The 17,849-nt window shown below is 36.5% G+C and overlaps 1 protein-coding gene and 1 long non-coding RNA gene across 3 annotated transcripts in view; both read left to right on the top strand.

Moving 5' to 3' along the window:
• The window catches only part of LOC134820774 (uncharacterized protein C6orf136 homolog), a 42,654-nt gene extending 33,664 nt beyond the window's left edge, over nt 1-8,990 (top strand). The window contains exons 6-8 of the mRNA XM_063831364.1: nt 7,243-7,318; nt 7,477-7,565; nt 7,723-8,990. Of these exons, the coding sequence (XP_063687434.1) occupies nt 7,243-7,318; nt 7,477-7,565; nt 7,723-7,852 (295 nt within the window). The 3' untranslated portion in view covers nt 7,853-8,990. The remainder of the gene's footprint in view (nt 1-7,242; nt 7,319-7,476; nt 7,566-7,722) is intronic.
• A 6,306-nt stretch (nt 8,991-15,296) lies between these two features.
• LOC134820896 (uncharacterized) lies at nt 15,297-17,849 on the top strand. Of its 2 annotated transcripts, none has more exons than XR_010160943.1 (5): nt 15,297-15,460; nt 15,666-15,727; nt 16,423-16,622; nt 16,817-17,039; nt 17,149-17,849. It is a non-coding gene; the product is annotated as an uncharacterized LOC134820896 (long non-coding RNA). The 2 variants fall into 2 exon arrangements; XR_010160944.1 differs by having other exon boundaries at nt 15,647-15,727.

Genomic DNA, 17,849 nt, shown 5'->3' with positions numbered 1-17,849 from the left:
CTTTGTTCTCTCACTGCTTGATGCTTAGTGGGTGGCATGTTGCAGCTCTCCACACAATAACGTTATCAAAATAGTCTGACTAACGGGTTAGATCCAGCTTAACGAGGTTTTATAAATACCTAACCTTGTGGATAGTAGCCCGTAACCCATAACTACAAACAACCGAGTGGCTTTTGTTGGAAAGCCTGACTTTCTGTTAGCCTTTAGGGACACACTCGTACTACTTCACTATTTATATTCGAAGGACTTATATAGTATAATTGCGAGACAAAATTGTTCAAGTCGGCTACTGTACAAGATAAAATGGGAGATCAGATTGACTGTGTAAAACGGTTGTTGCAGTGGATATGTGAACATACCGTGCGTGTCCGCGGTGTACACATAATTAATGTTATGAGAATAATCAGTATAATTAATATTATCTGAATAATCTGGCTCCAGGAGATTAGGTTAACCATTTTGCTCCTCTCTTTTCTTGTCTCGTTCTCTTTTAAACATCTTCGTGGACTTGGCAGGAGTTTCTTTTAGAGGGCCCGGATTAAAACTATATCTTTGGTCGGCAACTTGCGTAGGTAATTTACGTAGGCATGAGAAAAGTTCAGGAAATATTTGAGAGCTGCTTCCAGAACGAGCAGGTTCTATGATATTCTCTGGATCTTCTAGAACAGACAGGTATCAGTCCCACGAGATCGTCATGGTGTTCTCGAACTGAGTTCTCAAATGCAGATAAGTTCTAAGTAGTTAATGATACATCTTGGGCATGAAATCAGGTTATGCAACAAAGTTATAATATGGTCGGGACCATAAACAAACTTTTAATGAAGCAGCTAGGACTGTTTCTCTAGGATAGCTTAGTGAGCTTACCGCTTAGAAAGCTCATAATTAGTTAATATGGTCGGGAGTCGGGACTATAAGCAAACTTTTAATGAAGCTGTGAGAACCCTTCCTCTAGAATAGTAAGCTCCTAATCTCAAGTTTACATGTCACCAGTAATATTCCACCACTTCCTCAAGGTCCAATATAATTCTTCACTTCCTAACTAATGCTGCTCAATACGCTCCAGACGAATATCTAATCAATGCAGATTTAATTAAATCTTTACTAGTTTACTGGTTCCATTTCAGATTACGGTTCCAGAATCATTGATCCAATCAGTCTGATTGATACTTATAGAGCAGTAATAAACAGCTAACTTATATACTATATAGTGGAATTTAAATTATGTGCATATTTATGCGGATATGCCCTGCAACTAGAATTAAACCTAATCGACTGTTGAAACGCAAAATTGCTGGCTTCTAACTTAACGAAAAACAAAATCGATACTGAGAATAATATTTAAACAGCGTGTCACTTAAAAGAAGTGGCGCTATCTTTACCAAACGTAAATTAACATCTAATTTAGAGTAATGGTATTGCTTAGATTCGTGTCTGATGAAATTAATTGTTGACATTCCAGTGAAACAGATCCAGTTTTAGTCGTCAACTTATTTAATTGTGGCTCGTTTCCCAGCCCTGATTATTGGTATTGACAAGATTTGTCCTGATCAAATTTCACATGTTGGGTAAATCTGTCATGTTCTGAGCTGCTTTCCCACGCTTAATAGTAGTGATTAAAACTAGTAAATAATGGTTCACAGAGTAAGGTTACATCACAGCTGAGTGGTGATTAAAACCAGTAAATAATGGTTCACTGAGTTATAATATGAGCCAGCCAACCCATAAAACTGAGCTGTACTCTTACAAAATTACAAAGTAAATGTTAATCAGATTTCAACAAAGCCACATATTATACGAAGTTTAATGTCTGGGTCAAATTCCTAATATAAGTAAAGAAACAATGAAAAAGATGACAAGGAAGACTATGAAATCATTGCTAAATTTGACACAACAATGGTTCCCAGCCGTCGAGGTTGCTTAGAAAAGGTGTCTAAAACACAAATTAAGAAATATTTTACCCATACCCAAACCAGCACAAATTCCAGAACAGAGTTGAAGGGGTTCCAACATTCACCAAATTTTTTCATAACGGCACAGCTAAAAATAGAACATAGGAATTGCGGGAATTCCAGCGAGAAGAACCCTCTAACGGCTCTAAGTTTTTCCCCGTAACGGTTACCACGCAGTGCAAGTGTAAAAAAGCACGATGATGCTAAGTAAAGTATATAAATACATTTCTCATTGCAGCAGTTGTAGTACCGAGAAACATAACGTGACTTTCTACCATCACGAGTTGTGTAATATAATGTGGGATAATATGAGTATAATCATAATATCCGGGCATGACTCACGCTGCGCAATGACTCGGCTACTTATCTAATTTATCTTAACTCAGAGAGAAATATCACGAGAGTGCTGAAGATTTCCTGGTCTTTTGGAGACCCGACCACATACGGAAATCTTCTAATGAAAAACTATGATTTTAGTTTTCCTGAAAACAAACTAAGTTAGAAAAAGCTATATACAGTTGTTAAAACGAGGTGACTTATTTGGGGTGAGCTTATAATCAGGTACTGAGGTGGCGTGACTTAACTCTGTAACCATGGTAACATGACTCTGGGTAAGATTTTTGGCTGAGATCCAATAGTTATCATAATCAAACAAAACAACTCGAGCAGGCTCCATATTTACTCGAAATTCAAATACCTAGAATAAGAGTGAGGCAGAACGCTGATCGTAAATCGTATTAGTGTCTCGTGAGCTATCACTAATTATAGCAAATAATAAAGAAAACTCGAAATCGAAAGTTTCGCTTTTAAGTTTTAATAACTGCAGCTGACTACAGGTGTTAAAAGTTAGTTATTAGTGATTCGGGTCCAGTAGGGAAGGCGCCTGATATAGAATTGTACTGATAATTTCTCCGCTTTTAATCGATATATGCTTCTTTAAACTACTAGACGGATATCCCAACTTGTGATGAAAACAAAAGTAAGAACAATATTTCCCTTGGCAAAAGGTTGCGCTATAAAATCCACGAAGATGAGACTTACCTACTATTGAATCAGAGTGTTAAAAAATCAACCAACTACTCAATTTAGGCTCAGTATATCAAATTTCGATCCCCTTGCCAACAATTGAAAACACGGTAAACATGATAAACATCAGATTGATCGAATGACTAAACCTGGTAACAATTGAAAATGGGACAGTCAGACCTGAGGTGGCACTGGAAAATTAGATTTCCTTATTTCTTTAGAAGAAACGAAAATTTCGATTTTAACTGCCATTTTGTGTATTTTGATCTTAGGGAGCTCACAATGAAGTTCTAGACTCAATCACAGCTCATATCAGATCATTTTACAAACGCGATAAGTACAGTATCATTAACTATTAGAACAAGTGTAGTACAGGTATCAAACTAAATGACTGAAAAAGAGGATAAGCCTGAACTATAAAGCAGTCCTGCAGGAACTGCAACAGATAACTAACACACTTAACAAGTCGTAAGTACTATAACATTAACCAACTACTAAAGTACGCCATATTAAGTAAGTACACACGTGCACTACACGTTAAAAACAATCCAACACGTCACGCTCTATGATACAACACACATATCTCCAGCGCTGCTTGTTGAATCAAAACACCGTAACTACAAACTAGAAAGCTAGACAACTATCTACTGAGAGACCATGTTAAAAGTAATCCAGATCTCCCAATCTTCCTTAATACGGAGCGCTAGCAGAGTTATGATGCTTCCGTTACCATGGCAACAACAGCACAACCAGCGTCACAAGTTGTCATGGTGTAGCTGAAAATACAAACTGGACCGTGTCACAACAACAGAGGTATATTTGTAGTAGAGGTAGTGTATTAGTGCTCAGTAATTGTAGTGTCAGTCCAGTGCCGGGTTATTAATGTGGGGTATTATTACATAATGGGATACTCATTATACCCTATTGGAAATGTCTAATGTAATATTGCAGTGGAATGGATCGTGTGGAATGAATTGTTCGGGCTGGTGGGATAAAGTTTATGGGATCTGGTTAGAGTCGTTGTTCTTTAATCTTTAGAATGCTAGGGAATGCTTTAAACGACCGACGTACGACATAAACAGAGTTCTAAACATGTTGATATATGTCTTTTATATGTGAATTAATAAGTATTTCCCCGGTTCAAATTTATTAACATTTCAATAATTCCTGACAGCAAACAGATCTAGTGTATCTTAATTAAAGAAAGATAGATCGGTACCAGCGGATGTAACAAGGAAGATTTGTAAAGTGAAGTATTACCATTACAGTTTAAGTACCAGGAGTTAAAAACACCATTTTGTTTTTGTTATCTGTTTCTAATTGTCTCTCTACAAAAACAAAGAAACATGATGAGTTATCATGTGGTCAAATACTTAACTTTACCAGCTGTTTGTGATGTGGCCGAAAAATCGAGAATTGCTCAAAATGAAGCGACAAAAGATTTGTAAAAATGTTTGCATAGGTTTAACAGTTATTATAACTTTATAACAGTGGCATTTTCATTGACTTTAACAACTAAACAAGGGATAATGATTCAGATTAATAAAATGAGCTATGTATGAACAACACATTCCGGCTTGATTTTAACTTTAAGCATCCATAAATGATAAAGTTAAATCACATTTAATCAACCTAAGAAGTGCTGTGTAGACGAATTCTTAAAATTCCGGAAATTTAACAATTTTTGTTTTAATTTTAGGATTTTATTTCCGAACCGCACAAAACGACAAAACCTTTGAACAGCAAGAGACGAAAATAAGACTTTTACAATGAATATTTCTGCTCTTTAGGCATGAGAAAAACTGAACCAATTGATTAGATTATCATTAAATTTTTTATTAAAATATCAAATCACAAAAACGAATGATTTGTTAAAAAGTAGTGTTGAAAGTAGCAAAGCCGTCATATTAATTAACAAAAATCGTCCGATTCTGAAAACTGTTACTTAAACTTATAGTGTTGCCACGTGTTGCCACGACTAACAAAAGCAAACAAAAATATAAGATTAATTTGATCATCTGACGTAAAATTGAAATATGTTAAAACTATAATGAGTCAGTATTTGTTGGCATCGCGCCAGGTTCACCTCTGAGGTGTAACATCATAAGACGTTGAAATCATCAGCAAGCATTACGTTATATCTAATGATTATATACTTTATCTTAAATATGTTAACTATTTCTCCTCCCGTAAGATAACACGTACAACTCCAGTGTCTCAGTAGAATAGTAACGTTACAATACTTTATCTCTCCTTATTTGGACACGTAATAAGTCGTGAGAATGTGGCTCCTGTTATGATAGTGTTCATGTAACACCATGTGTAGAGCCGCGCTATCAAAGAACTCTTCAAAATCCACACATTCCTAATAAGGGTATAAAAGGTAGCAACAACATTGTAGCACTACAATCACTACATAAAAACACTGTAACACTAGAAACGATATTTAAAAACACTGGTAAAAAGACTAAGACACACAAGTGAGTAACTTTTGTGGAATGTTAAACACCAGGAACATATTTCACTACCTATCATGCGGTGCTGACATACCACATGCCAAGTATCATTACGTTTTATTTCCGCTTCCTCGCGCTACCTCTTCCTTCCTTTCCTGTCCCCTCACTGTAATTATTCGTTCTCTTCCTGTTACAATTACTAGTCTCGTTCTCCTTTTATCTGGCACCCCACTTTTAGTGTTCTCTTCTCATTTGGCACTCAACTTATATCCGTGTTACTCAGCGGAGGTCCCTTTATTCCGCTTTATCACATGTTTATACATGAGCACCGTTGTGGCTACAGAGAAACCAGTCTGTGTTGAATATTAATATTGGTAACCGCTCTTATTGCACTATTGACCGGTGTATGAGACTGATGAGAGGCACATGGTTTGGAGATCAGCCAGCAGGAAAGTTGGTTGTCTGCTGTTGGACCAGATCCAACACAATTGTGACGTTTCAAATTGTGCCGGGTATTAACATATAGCTGTAGTTTATGTGACTGGAGAACAAGAATTATGGTCTACAACTACAAGTATAAAGAGTTGTCGATTAGGCTGAGTAACGTAACAACAAATCAACATGTACTGTGTCAGAAGCTTGTTCGGGTTGTTACGTCTGTAAGTTGGATTATTGAGGAATTGAGCATTTTATTATATAGCAAACCTTAACAAAGCATTTACAAATCGAACTAATTCTATAAATAGAATTTTTTTGATATAAAGTCAAGGATTCATTGTATTAGATTATACTTTAGTTGTGTTTGACGTTATATCGGCGTCAAACTAACATGAATATATTTATGTGGCTATAAATAACCATTAACCACTCTCTGACGCAGAATTGTAGCTAAATAAAGTACTAAGTTAGTCCTAAATTACATATTTTCAGTATTACATACTATAATCTACCATAATATCAATATGTTGTTTTGATGTTAACACTACAATAAACATCAAGGATTAGCTTTCAACACACGCGCATTCAATTGCATTCTTCAAACAAAAATAAAGAATAATAAAACAAGTATCTGAAATGTGTAGCGAGGACTTGCTGGCACAAGAACTCCTCACGCCAGAATTTAATCAAGCTACTGATTGATTAATTAACGGGTAATACTATTACTCGTACAATACCTATTTGATAATTCAAATAAATATTGCAGCTAAATGAAGTAATAATAACCATCGTCGATGAGTTGCGAAGAAACTCGGCCAGCGTTACAGTAGGTTATAAACCTACAACTGAGCGAGATTGAGAAGTAAGCAGCTTTTAACCGAGAAGCTGTATAAGTGTCCTCGTGATCAGAGTTTCTCCAATTTAGTACCAGTGGCTAGGACCCAGACTATTTACCGTAGTATTAGTAATTAGTTTTCTTATTCGCCTCAAACGACGCGTTTTAAATGCTATTAAAATAATACTCCGAACTAAGAGGTTTTCTGGGGAACTTGGCAAATCATTTATATAATTCTCTGAACTGGTACAGGCCCCTTATTATTGGAGATACTCTATACAATATACTCTATGCTATATCATTAGTATGACGCGCTTTCAACCCAGAATTTAATATGGTTAAACGATTTAGCTCTTATACTAAATAAAAGAGATAGACGTATGTTGCTGGGAAGTTGGTCAATCAATGATCATCGGACATTATGACTCAAACAATACGTCTGTAGCGAAAAGTAACATTAAAAAGGGAAGCCCCGATCCCAACTCTAAGTCTAAAAGAGCTCTGCCGAATGAAGTTGGTCTAACAATTTTTGTTTCAGTGGTAGACAATCCTATAAAGTTGGTCTAACAGCATGGTTCAGATCTCTGACTCTACTCTACACCGACCTTTACATTGTAAGTGTTTTTAAAGAAATTCTTCGTAAAAGCACTTTGATTATCTGCGGTTCAGATTAGCTTGCAGGTACATTATGCGGACAGTGATTGATTGAAGTCTAAACGGTAAGAAAGTAGCTTCAAACTTGACATGTAAATTTGAGGAATAATCTCCACAGGACGTGCTGGAGGCAGTGAAGGAGAAGGAGAGTGTAAGTGTGAGGTGGGCTATTTGTGGCAACAGCAGAATCAACTCCTCTTTTGTTCGGTTAGTCATCTGAACAGTCTGCAGAGAGTCTCATTCATTAAATGAATTGTTCAATAATTTTATAAAATTATTTACCAACATATTGTGAGTTTCACACTCTACACGCAAGGATGCTTGTTTTATCATTACTGATTGAGTAACTGCGCATACGTTTCAGAGTGTTTGACGGCACCTCCACATTTTACCCAGAACGGACGGGACTCATCAAGACTCATATCCTGGACAAGGTTGCTGTGGATAAGTGGAGAATGTACCAGACAATCTCAATGAGCACTCCTTCCGGCTAGCACGCCCCACAAGCTTTCACATTTTATTTTATCTGAAGATTAAGAATATGGCTAAAGACAATATAAGAGATGCATGGTACTCATTTAACATACTCCTAGGAATTTGATGATGGTTGTTGATTAAATGGGGAAAAATTATTTCATCGAATTTGAAGTCTAATCTTTAAAATGGGGTCCACTTTACTGTCACTTTATTTCATTTTTACTTAATGGCAAGTTTTCTTAATGCTATGATCTCTATATAAACTATCAGTATAAGTAAACTGCAGAACTAGGGTTGACTTTCCGGACGTTTTCTGGCCAGTGGTCATTCCTTGCATGCAACTGCCGAGGCCTCATTCGAAAAAAATAAAGGTAGCGCATAACTGATATTGATAACGAAGTGTAGTCAGTAGTGAGACAATTATACAAGGATTATTGACCAAAAACAAAAAATACGGCACTGTCGATTATATTCAAACAATTTCTTAAATATCCACGTTGAATTCGTTGATTGTGGCTGTGACCCTATTAAATTATGTTGATCAATCTCAGATCCACAAACCTGTCCTAGTGCTGGACGACGAGCCGCGCATTGTGTCTCTACTTGCTTCTCCAGCCTGACGCCGCGCGCACTCTTTACAATAAACGGTCAAACTCTCAATCGGTAATACTAATGCAAATCTACTTAATTGGTAACGAAAAAAACTGTTTTATCATAATGAATCTCAGTTAAAATTTAGAACGTTGCTCAAAATATATTAACTTTGAGTTAATTTTGAAAATTTGTTGTTACTCCTAAGTCTAACTTTAAGGTAAAATTAAGATTTTAATTTGTAATCGTAGACTTAAATTTAGTTTATTTCTTGTGTGTTTTATTAGTCTTTTATATGGTCTGTGGTCACCTTTTAGTGTATTTGTATTATCATATTGCCTATTATCGGCTTGATGTTTTAGTGAAAATAAAGAGTTAATTTGAGTTTGAGTTTTTTTTTTCCTTTAAAATTTGCAGGAAGCATAGATAATATTAATAAATTCCATTAACAATTTTGATGCTTTACTACATTTCGATAGCAGTGTATTTTTTACTCAGATTTTAATGAAAATAATAAATGAAAACATTATAGTTTATAGTTTATACTTATAGATTATACTTACCTAGCTTGTTAGTCTATTGCTCGAAGTCGATCCTCTCATGTATAATGCGAGAAGCTCGAAAACTAAAATAGCGACGCATATTGGGATTGGCATACTAGTATAGTAGTAGGAGCTGTTACGGGGATTTTCTGCTCGATACACCAGAGTCATCAGACATGTCTTAAAAGACGTATTTTTGGCCCCTGAATCGATTGGTGATAGTGGGAAGTGTTGAAAATGGGGGTAACCTGGTTTTATTTTTTAAAAACCGATTTTTGGCCCTAAAAATGGTCATTTTTTGAGGTTTTTCAGGATTATCGATAGGTTAATTTCAAAAAAAGCTTAGATATTTCGGTTTCTGATACATTTTAATATGCCGCATTAGCTAATATTAAGTTCATAAGCACACATAAGAGTTAACCTGTTCAAAATTTCAAAAAACCTCCCAAAAAAAATGTTTTTTTGCGCGCTAAATTTTATCGGCTCTTTATACATCCAAAATGAAATATTTTTGCCCACAAAGTGTTTTAATACTGTTCAATAATACTATTTGATAGTTTTTCAGCGTCAAAACAAGTTTTGAAAGCGGAAGAAAAAATTATATTTTTCGTGGTGCTGAGCACTTTGAAAATTTTTGAATAAAATCGAGCGCTACCGTAAAATTTTAGTAACCCTTCCCTGAAACTCATTTAAGTTTTTGTACCGTTAGTGTATTGTCCTTTTCTGAAGTTCATGCCTTCTCTGGCTTAATTTCATTTAATATTGTTTAATACAGTACAGTAAAGTGTTTTATAATAGTAGAGTGCCATTTCTAATACTTCAATGTTATATTGTTGAGATACCTTTACTTGGCTGTATACCTTTTGTTAATACAATTTCACCAATTTAGTATTGCATTGCTTATATGACTATTTGGATTTATAATTTATCGATTGTGGGTATGAATAAACTTTTGGTTCACAATCAACAATATAATGTCTACTGTGTGGTACCCTTACAAGATTAATTATAGATCTTTTGACAGGAACGCCTTACTTAAACCCCCTCATCCATCACTCATTCCGTGTTACCTGTTGGATGTGGAGGAACCCTACCACAAACTGAAATATTGTAAAGGTACCCTTCAGTACATAAATAGAGCGCTGTAAATAATATAGATTAGTTACTGCTATCTTCTTAATGCAATTTTGAATACATGTCAGGAACACCTGACTTAAACCCCCTCATCCATCACTCATTCAGTGTTGCCTGTTGGATATGGAGGAAATCTACACCACAAAGTGGAATATTGTAAAGGCACTCTTCAGTACACATAAAATAGAGCACTGTAAATAATATGGATTAGTTGCTGCTATCTTCTTAACATGATTTTGAATTTATAAATAGTAGTAGTGTCAGGGGCCTTTCATATATTATATTTGAGTATAATACATTTTACCTTATAATTAACCATCACTCCCGTCTAGGAAGTACTATGTATTTGTGTATGTAATTGAGATCGTATCAGCGCCTTTCATTCTGCTCAACGCGTTTCATTCTACTCTAAACAAGCTTGACATATATGAGAATGAAACGCGTTGAGTAGAATGAAAGGCGCTGATACGATCTCAATTACATACACAAATACATAGTACTTCCTAGACGGGAGTGATGGTTAATTATAAGGTAAAATGTATTATACTCAAATATAATACATTTTGGTGTGAGCTTAATTTTGCCACAAATGAGCTCAAGTTCTGATTTATTTGAGTTACTAAAATGACCATATATCTTTTCTCATACATATAACCACTGCACTCCAACCAAAAACATTACTTACACCATACTCCACAAATGATATATATATATATACACAAACACACTAGTACCGAGCAATCGCACTGCAAAACATGCTCACGATACACTCAAAATTGGAAATATTCAACGGCTTGTATATGAAACTTACACTTACACTCAGTGTACACCCAGTGTTAACTAGTATTACACACTGGTAAACTCTACGTAACGCGCGAAAATAATAATTCTATGGCGTTTTCATTGTCACATCTCACGTCGACGGGATTAAACGCGCGCGCGCGTAACATCTTATCTTGCTGCTATCTCAACGAATAAACACACGACGACTTTGACAATTGACCGACGACTTAACGATTGTGAGTTATGACGGACTTAACTGTTTGGGTCAACTACTAAAACTGCATTGTATACTATCTTAATCATTATACTGGACATGAGATGACGAAGTATCTTGAGCAGCACTTTATACCTCCACTTAGAACTTGATTAGTCACGAACAATAGAATCATTATAAATCAATACAATAAAACATCTTGATCAATAAATGCCTAGCAGCACCAGACAGCAGCCGTGTACCTTTTTCGACTCCACGGAGTCCCTGATGGACTTTTGTTTACTTTTGTTAATAATTTGACCGCAACCTTTCTTTCTCGAAACACAAATCCTACTGTACTTCATTACAGTATTAAGATAATATAAAGCAAATCATGTGAATATATGACTACGAAATAGATCTATAGACTTGTCCATAATATTTAATACCGTATTGATGGTTTTGAATTTTGTATATTGAATTTTAATGTGAAGCGTTTACTCTTCCCCCTCGGCAATTAATTAGAAAGTTAGATTAATGACAACAATTGCCAAATGACGTAGTAGATATAGATGTTCAATGTTGTAGAGTGATTTCAAGAGTAGTGGTCCACAGGGGCCCGAAAAAGCCGTACAGGCACTTGGGTCCTTATCCTTGTCACTAGTCCCAATTGGATTCACTTTACACAAAACATGAACGTTTACAATTTAGACGTACACATTGGCACGATATTTATTAGAAAGCAAACAGTATAAAATAATACGTGCGTGCGCGGCTTGAGCCGCGCCGCATAACAATTTATGCGTTTAGGGGCTGGAGTAAGCGTGTTTACAGATTAATGAATTGTTGCATTGTAAATATTTAAAGTTGACGATATATTATGATTTAATAGTAAATTTTTTAAAGCTGGCTTTGGACTTAGGTAAAATTATAATTTATTTATTTAAAAGAAAAAACCACGGATAGTTTTAAATTTACATAGTCGTATAACTATAATCAAGTTAATCCTGTTTTCAAGAATGCGCGGCTTTGGCGGCCAGTTATTGACTTGTACATAAAATTGAATTTTAAATAGAATTGTGAATGTATTAAAATTTAAAACTTTCAAAACGGAGGCTTATAAATATTATTATATTATGATTGTAAAATAAAGGATAAAATTTTAAATTTGTTTCACTAAAAAAAAAAATTTGTTTCACTAATATATAAAAGGCCCCTGACATCAGAGTAAATGTCAGGAATGCCTGACTTAAACCCCCTCATCCATCACTAATTTCGAATAAATGTATAGATGCTGCATTGAATTCATGAAGATATCATTCGTTTTGAGCAATCATTCCCTTAGCTCCCCCGTTCTTTGATTGTTTCAAAGAAGTAGTCAAACTACAATATGTATTTAATTGTTTAGTTACATCTATTGCTTGTTATTTAAGCCATTTCATCTCTAGTAGATTCAAATAATTTCTGTAATTCTGAATTATGTTGCTGAACAAACTTGACAATCACCATTAGAAAGAAGGTGACATGTTTATGGACCCAGAACTAGCTAAGACAGTTCTCTGTGTACATTCGGATCACTTCAAGAATCTTCTTGATAAAAGAAGCTTGTGTGGTTTGTTAAAAGACTTCAATCCGCTCACAGCCATGCAGATTAAGACGAATTTAGATCGACATTATTTTGATAACAATGAAAACTCAAATGGTTTGATTTTTAGCTAAATTACCATAATTATTATAATTAATTAAATACAGGCTGACAATGTTTCATTTCACAAACTGTATCTGAATAATGTAATTTTAACTGAATCTTAAGTTGTTCAAACAGCTTTGTTAGATGATGTTATCGATGCTGTATAAGTTGAAACCTTTTGATGATGAGAGGTACATGAACAAACCTACACTAAACAATACTACATTCCAGCTTGGAACGAAATGAGTGTAGTTGAACGACGCCCTGTTTATCGAAACTACATCAATCAACTTTTCAGCTATGCAGGTTATTAATGAAATAGGTACTACTATTTTTTCGGAACTAAGTCCGATCTACGCCAGATAACCCCCTCCATATATCCCTGTCCCGCATCAGGGTTCACAGTTCCTCTTTTGAGTTTGTCCCAATTTCCTTCAGTAACATAGACAAGTAGCTTTGTCTTGGTCGGCCTTGCTGTGCTCTACCATGCATAGGTTTCCATAAGACTAAATCACTGGCAAGTAGCTCAGGATGTCTGATGCAGTGTCCCGCTATTTTTAGTCTCCTGCTTCGTAACTTGTTTGACAGCCTTGGTAGACTACCATACAAAGTTATATTGCTGACCTTGTCCTTCCATGAGATACCCAGCACCATACAGCACCAAACTCTGAACGCTCGGGCGAGCGGCATGGCAGCTCTGATTCTCTACAAATAATTATCATACCAAAAATACAGTACGCAAAACGAACGCATATTTCAATTCTGATATAGCAAAATAGCCGAAGTGCGTGGAGGCCGGGGAGAGGGGCTAGCTCCGGCGCGCGCCGGGATAGCACCCCAACACGGCAACGCGCAGCAGAGTAGTGGGGTCGGCCACACTACTGAATACACGAGAAGCCAACCCGGGATTTATTACCCGCACGGCTATATTATCATGCGCAGTTGAAACCTGGGGGCTCTCCGACCAGGTTTACCGGGTGGAAACTGAAGGCATATATGACCCCCATATCTGAAAGCAGGTTGGGGGCACTACGGAAAGCTTAGAAAGCTCCCGTCTCCTACTAACTACTAACTAACTACGTAGCATCTTTGTGTAATATGTGTAATGTGTATGTCCCGTCCAATACAAATGAAATAAATTATTTTTATCCCGCTTATATCAACAATCAAAATTAAAAACTTATGGATGTATATCACTCATTATTATGTATCACTCTCTAACATCTTGTCCTAGCTACAAATATTACCACTTCTGATATAATAATGTTTTTTTGTGTCTTCTTTGGCTCAGGCATGGCTCCAGCTCAAAAACTTTGGGTGGGTGCAGCTTGGTGCACGGCGGGGGGGGGGGGGGGGTGAAGCCCCCTGGAAAATTTTGGAATTTTACTCTCCTAAACGTATTTTAATATCTCCAAAACAGTCTCAATTGATAACAGAAGTCAATTGACCCTTAGTTTATACAAAATTTGACAATTTTTGTGTGAACATTTTCAAATCGTTTGGGTGGGTGCAACATCCTTTGGGTGGGTGCGCACCCACCCGAACCTACACGGTGGAGCCATGCCTGCTTTGGCTATCTGTTTCATTTCCAAGACCAACCGCTGATGGATAGCTCGATCTTCAGGTGATCGATCTGGAGAGATGAAAACAGTCTTATGATCTTCACACAGTCTCAGCTTTTTGGCATTTACTAATATCTCATGAACGGTAAGTTAGAATTACCTAGCGAAACTTTGACTGGTCTCGTCTTGTTGGCTGATTTTCTCCCAACCCAGATAGCTTCAAAACGTGGTTTTTCTTCAATCTGCTGAAAAATCACGGTAACTTTATTGCACAGTTCCTCTTCATCAGTCTCCTTCAAACCAAAGATGAGCACATTCCTACTGCGATCCTCTTCCGATACAGCATTCTGTACAATTCTGTACAACCTTTTTTAAACTCTCTTCTGCAAGCACAGGTGCATTTTTAGTCACAGCTTGACTGTATGAGTTCATCTCAGCTTGGACAGTGTCTTGAACGGCGGTCTTGACGTTAGAGTGCACGGATTCCAACTGCTTCGATTTAGTTTCCAGAAGTTCAGCATGCAGCTTGATAACAGTACTTTGCGATCGGATAAGATCGCTCTTCAACTCCTCCATATCTTTCTTGTTATCCAGAAACGTACTTACATGATTATCGGTAGTCTGATACGCAGAATACAAATTACAAATGTTTTACTGAAACTGACTTCACTGGCTTTTTGAACGTTTCAACTGAAAACTCAGATTTATTGTCACGGTTCGTAGCTTCCGCGAGTTCAGTGATCCAACCGGCAGTTGTAATGTAGCGATAAAATAGAGATAAGAGCTAGATTATCAACACGTAACAAAAACTGTAAAACTGTATCATAATATTATTATGCTTTTAACATCATCTGTTGTGATATACATGACAAAGGGTTGGAAATGTACAGTAACCTTACTATATTACAATTACACAATATTATGTGAACGACCCCTAACCCCTTATCTAAGGCTCTATAAGTATTGAATAATGATAACTGCAGGGTTTCAAAATGTACAAGGCATCATATCAAAGACTGCATATAATGCCCGAAAGAAGGACAAATCCAATTTGGCTCTCTGGATGTATTGAAAGCTCTCAACCTTCCAGAAAAGGACTGTTCAAAGGAACACTTAAATCCCTCCGACAGGTAATTATTATAAATAATAATTTAGTTTACACTTCATTATGTCAAATCACCTACTATAATGAAGAAAATTGTTGTGTTAACCAAGTTTAATGTGACTCAATTTTGGTGGAACTTTAGAATTTGGACATTATATCTATCATGTTCATCTTAAATCTCATATTATATACTCAATATTCAATTAAACAGACAAAGATAACCTCTCTAGGCCCTCTGGTGGTGACGTATAAGTGCTTTCTCAGTACTTTCTCTCGCTTTTGGACAAATCCAGTGAGTTAACTTTTTATCAGTGGTCGACCGGGGGCAGGATTCTGACCGGGGCCGGGGAGCCCCAATATAGCTGGGGCTGGGGCTGACGGGGGGCATACAACGGTCATTAATGTCAGTATTATAGAATTTTGCTGAAATATACATATACATTAATGCACATTAATGCCCATTTATGCCCATTTATGCCCATTAATGCACATTAATGACCGTTGTATCCCCCCGGGCTGACCACTGAAAATTGGCCGGGGTTAAATTTATTGGCCGGGGCCGGTGTTTACCCCCGGCGAATTGCCAATTTTTGGCCGGGGCTGGGGGTTGTGATTTTGGCCGGGGCACCGGGCGACCACTGCTTTTTATGTCACGATTTTTAAAACTTTATTCATAAGTTTATGAAACATCAAAACTTTGCATGCTCTGCATTATGTAAAGTCAGTCATGCACTAGAGCACAGTTCACATATAACCTAATCCAGCCTAGGGGAGGGGGTTTGAAAGTCGCTTGTGCTAGAGTGATTTATACTCAATAGCTATGTGAAAAGTGGCTCAAGGAGGGGAGACCGACGTAAACAATTTTGAATTGGTAGAAGTTAAGTTTAGGCTTTAATAAAAAACTATTTAAAGAATATCATTCTTTTACCACAGACATAAGACTTTGCCGTAGGGTATACAAAAATGTGATCATTCATCAATTTTCAGAGTGCTGTATCTGTACCCGAATAGAAATAAAGGATTTTAATGAAACAGTTTTCTTCCGCTCTGAAAGTGAACGAATGACAAAACAGTCTAGAGAATTCCTCGCCCTGCTGCAGAAGATCAATCCTGGGTTGTGCTCACCAAAGCAAACCTCTTTTTTGTGTATTCAGTGTCTTAACTATGTAAAAGACAACTATAACAGGGTGAGTGGTTTCCTCCTGTTTTACTAACATTTAAAAACATTATCATTCAAAGTTAAATAGACAGCGAGTAGTAATTTTTAATCCATTTCTATCGGATTTGCAAACTTTTAAAATGATATAACACTTGTACGATCTCAAACTTATGTGATATGATACTGTTGATATAAATGTGGGAAGTAATAAAGTATTTGCAGGTGTACAGTGCTGTTTCTGAAATTGACGAATCCTCTTGTGATGAAGATTGAAGAAGCTATTGCCATCCAAGTGGAAAAAGTCCCGCCTTTGTCACCCTCGGCCTCCTCGAATAGAACTAAGAAAATGTGGAGACTTTCTTCATTTAGTTCCCAATCAAGTGGACCAGATGTTGATTTGTTTGAAATGGACTGAGACTTGTGTTTCATATGCCAGGTTGAACAGGTTTGTGTGAAACTTTTTCTCGCAAATATAATTATTATACATATATTATCTCGATTTAATTTTAAGAGTATGAGAGGTTATTCTTCTTTAACAATACGAATTTCCCTAGACGTTAGAAACGAAAAAGGATAGTCTGATTCAAGGAAAAGATAAAAGTTTCTTCGTCGATTTCGCAACATACTATCTGTGGACATCTACAGAAATCGTCAGGATCTGTGCAACATCGATGTTAATCCTGATTCGCACATGAACAAGTGCCCTGTTCTTAACCCTGAGAGTCTCGGAAAATATCTCTATAGCAAGCTAGGTAGATATCACAAAACGTGTCGTTTGAGGTACAGCAACTCGAGGGTGAAACAATTGAAGGGTAAATTATCTGAAGCTGTAAGTTTAAAACCTGTCTCTAAAAACCTGTTTTAAAATGGAAAGACACGTGTCCACGCACGACAACACCAATGCTGCATTAATGAGTGCAGGTATTGACGCTGTACGGACCTTTTAACTGGAGCAGGAGAATGTTTTACCAGAACTGTAACGTCTAATTTATCTGAGAACGCTGCAAACTCCAGCAATGTTTAATCTGATCACATCAGTTTTCAGAAAGACAATGTCGGTAAGACGAGTTTGTATCTAATCTTGCCGCAACAATAGATTCGGATAGAGATGATAACACTTTAACAAAGACAGCACTCATAACGGAGATTAGAAAAGAAATCTTTCAATGTAGAAACGAATTCTATCAGCTATCGTTCCGTAAGACGATTTATCTTCAAAAACATGTTCGATTTACCGATCGGTGGCATCTGTAGA

The sequence above is a fragment of the Bolinopsis microptera genome, chromosome 9 (genome assembly GCF_026151205.1).
Source record: "Bolinopsis microptera isolate Bmic1 chromosome 9, MBARI_Bmic_1.0, whole genome shotgun sequence".
NCBI classification, from domain to species: domain Eukaryota; kingdom Metazoa; phylum Ctenophora; class Tentaculata; order Lobata; family Bolinopsidae; genus Bolinopsis; species Bolinopsis microptera.
Note: the sequence above shows the minus strand (reverse complement) of the source record. Positions and strands in the feature narration are given on the sequence as shown.